Source organism: Sinocyclocheilus rhinocerous, unplaced genomic scaffold, assembly GCF_001515625.1.
Source record: "Sinocyclocheilus rhinocerous isolate Xijiao unplaced genomic scaffold, SAMN03320098_v1.1 scaffold2733, whole genome shotgun sequence".
Taxonomy (NCBI): Eukaryota; Metazoa; Chordata; class Actinopteri; order Cypriniformes; family Cyprinidae; genus Sinocyclocheilus; species Sinocyclocheilus rhinocerous.
This window is the reverse complement of record NW_015650021.1, coordinates 48,082-55,078: the sequence shown is the minus strand read 5'-3', so window position 1 is coordinate 55,078 and position 6,997 is coordinate 48,082. Positions and strand designations below refer to the sequence as shown.

Genomic DNA, 6,997 nt, shown 5'->3' with positions numbered 1-6,997 from the left:
TGTGTGTGTGTGTGAGTGTCTGTGTGTGTGTGTGTTGTGATGATGTCACTGCAGGTATTTTTACACTCAAGCTCTATAAATATCGGGTCGCTCCTCGTGTCGTCACGGCGGGGGGGTTCTCCTGCAGCTCTCAGGTTGTGCTCCTTGAGAGTTTATAAGCCACGAGACACTCACACACACACACATCAGAGGTGAGGCGAGCAGCTCAACCAGCGCTGACTAACCTAAACTAACCTAACCTAACATAACCCCTGTCATCTTTGCATGCTACTGGAGATTTTCAGCATAGAAGCCGCTTTCATCTGTGTAACCTGGACTCGTGTTTTCTCAGATCTGTGTGAGGATGAGCTGCGACGCGAGCGTCAGGCGCATTCTGCGCGCGTCGAAACGCGTCAGGTCAGTAACCGGAGTCTTATGATGCCTTCATATTAATACATCCTAATGAAACTGTGCTGCTCTGCATGCTAGTTTAGTGTTTACTGTACTGACAGAGACACTGAGCTATAGGTGTGTGTGTGTGTGTGTGTGTGTCAGTGTGTGTGTGTGTGTGAAGAGCTCCATCCAGGACTCCCTTTATAAGAAGTTTCTCATACTTTGAGACTCTGTAAAAGTGTGTATCTCTCACAGGCTCAGTGTCATCCATCCTAACTTACACACAAACTATTAGGGATCATCTTTAATAATAAATGGTGAAATCTATGAGGTTATTAGAGCAGCCAGTGCTGGTCTGCATGTTTTATCGTCTGGGTTCTGGTAGCGTCTGACCGTCTCTCTGTCCTCATGCTCGGATGCAGGTCCACTAAAGGAGCGTCCAAAGCCCGGCGAGACCACATCAACACAGAGATCCGGACCCTGCGGTCACTGCTGCCCATCTCCGCTGAGGACCAGGAGCGTCTGTCCTACCTGCACTCCATGTCTCTCGTCTGCAGCTTCGTCCGGAAGAGCGCGCTCCTCTCAGGGTCTGCATGTGGTCTGGATCCGTGCGGTCACCAGGACCCAGCGTCTCTGTACCACAGCTTTCTGCAAGCGCTGCCTGGATTTATTGTGGCTTTGAGCAGAGACGGCAAGCTGGTCTACGTGTCTGAAAACGTGCAGGAGTACCTCGGCCTGTCCATGGTGAGAGAACGGTCTGTTCCCTTGTGTTTCACATGCACACACATTTATCCTTTCAGTCAGGGATGATTATGATCAATTTGACCCATGCTTGAAAAACTGGGTAAACTATTTATTTCTTCTTGAATATTTCTCGTTAAGGGTCATGCAAAGTTTTGACACACAGATGTGTTTTGGAAAGACTGTACATGTTTTGTTACGACGTTTGTGTTGGGGTCAAACTCACCCTCTTTGTTTCCATGCAATTTCCCAAAAATCAGAGTCAAAAAACAGTAAACCTTTATTGTACCTCGTCAGACACTAAAATATGAAATACATGAGAATTCAAGAATTTAAGTCAAAGTTTACTCAAAAATTGAAGACTCTTCTTAATTTATTTCGTAGAGTTTCAACAAAAATGACAACAAAAATAGATTGTTTAAAAGAATTATTAAACTCCTCACATTTTATATTTTAAGTCCCTGACAAACTACAATAAAAGTTTTCTGTTTTTACATGAATCTTTAGTGTTTTACACTCTCAGAAAAAATTTACAAAGTATGACACCGGGACGGCAACTTTTCAAAAGGTACTAAAATGCTGCGTAAACAGGGTAAAGATGTCCCTGCAGCACAAAAGCAGTGTTAAGTCGCTGGGGTATATTTGTAGCAATAGCCAACAATACATTGTATGGGTCAAAATTATAGATTTCTCTTTTATGCCAAAAATCATTAGGATATTAAGTAAAGATCACGTTCCATGAAGATATTTTATAAACGTCCTACCGTAAATACAGTGGGTACGGAAAGTATTCAGACCCCCTTAAATTTTTCACTCTTTGTTATATTGCAGCCATTTGCTAAAATCATTTAAGTTAATTTTTTTTCCTCATTAATGTACTCACAGCACCCCATATTGACAGAAAAACACAGAATTGTTGACATTTTTGCAGATTTATTAAAAAAGAAAAACTGAAATATCACATGGTCACAGTATTCAGACCCTTTGCTCAGTATTTAGTAGAAGCACCCTTTTGATCTAATACAGCCATGAGTCTTTTTGGGAAAGATGCAACAAGTTCTTCACACCTGGCTTTGGGGATCCTCTGCCATTCCTCCGTGCAGATCCTCTCCAGTTCTGTCAGGTGGGATGGTAAACGTTGGTGGACAGCCATTTTTAAGTCTCTCCAGAGATGCTCAATTGGGTTTAAGTCAGGGCTCTGGCTGGGCCATTCAAGAACAGTCACAGAGTTGTTGTGAAGCCACTCCTTCGTTATTTTAGCTGTGTGCTTAGGGTCATTGTCTTGTTGGAAGGTAAACCTTCGGCCCAGTCTGAGGTCCTGAACACTCTGGAGAAGGTTTTCGTCCAGGATATCCCTGCACTTGGCCGCATTCATCTTTCCCTCAATTGCAACCAGTCGTCCTGTCCCTGCAGCTGAAAAACACCCCCACAGCATGATGCTGCCACCAATCTTTTATGCCCAAAATCATTAGGATATTAAGTAAAGATCATGTTCCATGAAGATATTTAGTAAATTTCCTAACGAAAGTATATAAAAACTTCATTTTTGATTAGTAATATGCATTGCTAAGAACTTCATTTGAACAACTTTAAAGATGATTTTCTCAATATTTAGATTTTTTTGCACCCTCAGATTCCAGATTTTCAAATATTGTCCTATCCTAACAAACCATACATCAATGGAAAGCTTATTTATTCAACTTTCAGATGATGCATTAATCTCAATTTCACAAAATTGACCCTTATGACTGGTTTTGTGCTCCAGGGTCACATATGTGCTTTTGCAGCTCTTTCTGAGTGTAGTGTTGATTTCTGTAGACTGCGTGGAAACCAGTGTGTGTCAAAGTTTGTTCCCAGTTTTTGAGCACAAGTGTGTTGTGTTGCTCTGTAGGTGGATGTGCTTCAGGGAGACTCGTTCTATGATATGATGGACGGTCGTGACGCAGAAGCGGTGAGAGTGGTTTTGAGAGAGCAGGACGTCTCAGCAGGTGAGCGAGACGTTCAAACGCTTGCTTCTGTGTTTTGTGTGATGTCCAGATCAGGTCTGACGTTGTGTCTGTCTCTCAGAGCGCAGCTTCGTGTGCCGCATGCACAGCTCCAGAGCGCTCCGGCTCCAGAACGCCGCCGGCTGCTCCATGCTGGTGAGTGGCCGATTCCAGGCCGGCCCGCCGGACGCCACTCTGTTTGTGGCCCTCTGTTCACCCACAGTCGACAGAGTGAAGGACAGCGAGCTCCTGAGGGCCTCCGCCTGCTTCCAGACGCTCCACAGACCGGACATGAGGCTCCAGCACGCCCCCTGCAGGTGCTCGCATCACATCACAAAGCTGTGCTGATCTACCAGTAATGTGCATTTCTTTTAGAGAGTACTGGTTTGAGAGGAGGACAAGATTGTGGGTGTTTTGTAATGAATGATATGGTTGTTGATTGTGTTGAAATATGTTTCCACAGCGTCTTGTTCCACCTGGGTTTCTCAGCAGAGGAGCTGATCGGTCGATCGTGGTATGAACTCCTGCATCCGGATGATCTGGCGCTCGCCGCCGGCTGCCATCGCACACTCAGTGAGTCCACTCAAACTATCTGTGCAGACGCAAACATGAGGCTTTTGTTCATCAAGGATGCAGTAAATCAATCAAAAGTGACAGTGAAGACATTTATAATGTTGCAAAAGATTTCTATTTCAAATAAATGCTGTTCTTTTTAACTTTCTGTTCATCTGTGCATCCTAAAAAATAAAATGCGTCACAGTTTCCACAGAAATATTGTGCAGCACGACTGTGTTCAACATTGATAATAATCAGAAATGTTTGTTGAGCAGCAAATCAGCATATTAGAATGATTTCTGAAGATCATGTGACACTGAAGACTGGAGTAATGATGCTGAAAATACAGCTGCACATCACAGAAATACATTACAGTTTAACAGATATTCACATAGAAAACAGCTGTTTTAAACTGTAATAATATTTCACAATTTTTACTGCATTCTTGATCAAATAAATGCAGCCTTGATAAGCAGAAGAGACTTTAAGAATGCTACTGACCGCAGACGTGTGAGCAGTACTGCAGGTGACTGTGAAGTGATGACTGTATGGGAACATGCAGCTTTACTGACACGCGCGTCTGGTTCGGCAGCTGGAGCTGACGGCGGTGCGAGCGCAGAGATGCTGGTCCGTCTGCAGCGGCACGATCAGTCGTGGATCTGGCTGTACATCCGTGCGACTCTGGACCGAGCCAGAGACGTGATCGTCTGCACAAACCACGCCGTCAGGTGAACATCTGATCTTTCTCCACAGCAGCGACTGATCTCTCACTCTAACAGCGTGTGCTGTGTGTGGCTGATTGGTTTGATTCGTTTGAATGTGATCAATTCTGATTCCGATTCTTATTGATTCCAGTGTGGTTAAAAAAAAGTCAAACATTTAGATATCAAACATATTTATTCTGTCTCTTTTTGCAAAACATTTAGTTGCTGCTGAACACCATGAACAAAAATCAGCCGGCTGCATAAAAACTGGACTCGATTAAGAGCTGCTTGTGTGCAAAATAGAGCGGTATGATTCCGAATAAATTGAGATTTTTTTTTAATGGAGGTTGTAGTTCTCTCACAATTCGGACAAAAGTATATTAGACATGTTGGGGTGTGAAGTAACGAATTACAAATACTCACGTTACAGTAATTAAGTAGTTTTTTTTATCAGTAATTGTACTTTTTTGAGTAGTTTAAAAATGGTGTACTTTTACTTTTACTTGAGTACATTTTAAGTGATGTATCGGTACTTTTACTCCACTATTTTCCTCCGTTTGTGGTCGTTACATGCTTATTTAAATTTTATTTTTATCCATCAACGTGATTGGATAGAGAGTAATAGGTCTCGTGACTTTCGTCAAATCAAATTGTGCATAGAAAACTTTAACCGCCAACTGTTTATCATGGCTGCTGGAAGTGCATTATTCAAGCATAAATTCAGTCGCAACTTCCTCTAACGCTTTTGTAACATTATACACTCTACCATTCAAAAGCTTGGAGTCAGTATAATTTTTTTTCCTTTTGGGAAAGAAATTATAGAAATTAATACTTTTATTTAGCAAGGATGCTTTAAATTGATCAAAAGTGATGATAAAGACATTTATAATGTTACAAAAGATTTCTATTTCAAATAAATGCTGTTCTTTTTAACTTTCTGTTCATCTGTGCATCCTAAAAAATAAAATGCGTCACAGTTTCCACAGAAATATTGTGCAGCACGACTGTGTTCAACATTGATAATAATCAGAAATGTTTCTTGAGCAGCAAATCAGCATATTAGAATGATTTCTGAAGATCATGTGACACTGAAGACTGGAGTAATGATGCTGAAAATACAGCTGCGCATCACAGAAATACATTACAGTTTAACAGAGATTCACACAGAAAACAGCTGTTTTAAACTGTAATAATATTTCACAATTTTTACTGCATTCTTGATCAAATAAATGCAGCCTTGATAAGCAGAAGAGACTTTAAGAATGCTACTGACCGCAGACGTGTGAGCAGTACTGCAGGTGACTGTGAAGTGATGACTGTATGGGAACATGCAGCTTTACTGACACGCGCGTCTGGTTCGGCAGCTGGAGCTGACGGCGGTGCGAGCGCAGAGATGCTGGTCCGTCTGCAGCGGCACGATCAGTCGTGGATCTGGCTGTACATCCGTGCGACTCTGGACCGAGCCAGAGACGTGATCGTCTGCACAAACCACGCCGTCAGGTGAACATCTGATCTTTCTCCACAGCAGCGACTGATCTCTCACTCTAACAGCGTGTGCTGTGTGTGGCTGATTGGTTTGATTCGTTTGAATGTGATCAATTCTGATTCCGATTCTTATTGATTCCAGTGTGGTTAAAAAAAAGTCAAACATTTAGATATCAAACATATTTATTCTGTCTCTTTTTGCAAAACATTTAGTTGCTGCTGAACACCATGAACAAAAATCAGCCGGCTGCATAAAAACTGGACTCGATTAAGAGCTGCTTGTGTGCAAAATAGAGCGGTATGATTCCGAATAAATTGAGATTTTTTTTTAATGGAGGTTGTAGTTCTCTCACAATTCGGACAAAAGTATATTAGACATGTTGGGGTGTGAAGTAACGAATTACAAATACTCACGTTACAGTAATTAAGTAGTTTTTATCAGTAATTGTACTTTTTTGAGTAGTTTAAAAATGGTGTACTTTTACTTTTACTTGAGTACATTTTAAGTGATGTATCGGTACTTTTACTCCACTATTTTCCTCCGTTTGTGGTCGTTACATGCTTATTTAAATTTTATTTGTATCCATCAACGTGATTAGATAGAGAGTAATAGCTTGTGACTTTCGTCAAATCAAATTGTGCATAGAAAACTTTAACCGCCAACTGTTTATCATGGCTGCTGGAAGCGCATTCTTCAAGCATAAATTCAGTCGCAACTTCCTCTAACTTAATATGTTGAGGTAAATTTCGGATTTCTGCTTACTAAATGATTTACGCTTGCCTATCTACACGGCCTGAAATTTGGTGTGAGGTTGCGGGTATTGCGTACAGTGTTAACTCACGCAAGTACCACGTTCTGTAAATTCTCACTCACTTATGAGACGTGCGATCTGCGCTGCCTCGTCTCTCTCTCGCGTGCGTTCTGCAGCAGTCACTTGAACAAGTCGTTGTTGCTTGTTGAACTTGTTGACATTTGATGAGTTTGAGCGCGTGATGCGCGCTGTGAAAAAGTGTGTTGGAAACACAAATTGAGGACCAATCTGCACCTTATTGATGACCCGTGGCGTTAATATACTGCATCTGTGCCAGCGCGTGATGTAATAAAACTGCAGCTAGTTAATAAACGTGTTTTTTTTAATCCATTTTATACAATCC

General features: G+C 41.7%; 1 protein-coding gene across 1 annotated transcript in view; it reads left to right on the top strand.

The window, feature by feature from the left end:
- Positions 1 to 1,002: 1,002 nt before the first annotated feature.
- Positions 1,003 to 6,997, top strand: part of npas4l (neuronal PAS domain protein 4 like) — a gene marked incomplete at its 5' end in the record, with an annotated part of 7,728 nt that continues 1,733 nt past the window's right edge. Inside the window, 5 exons of the mRNA XM_016516391.1 lie at positions 1,003 to 1,116; positions 3,005 to 3,101; positions 3,181 to 3,415; positions 3,562 to 3,671; positions 4,246 to 4,381. Coding sequence (XP_016371877.1) covers positions 1,003 to 1,116; positions 3,005 to 3,101; positions 3,181 to 3,415; positions 3,562 to 3,671; positions 4,246 to 4,381 — 692 coding nt within the window. The remainder of the gene's footprint in view (positions 1,117 to 3,004; positions 3,102 to 3,180; positions 3,416 to 3,561; positions 3,672 to 4,245; positions 4,382 to 6,997) is intronic.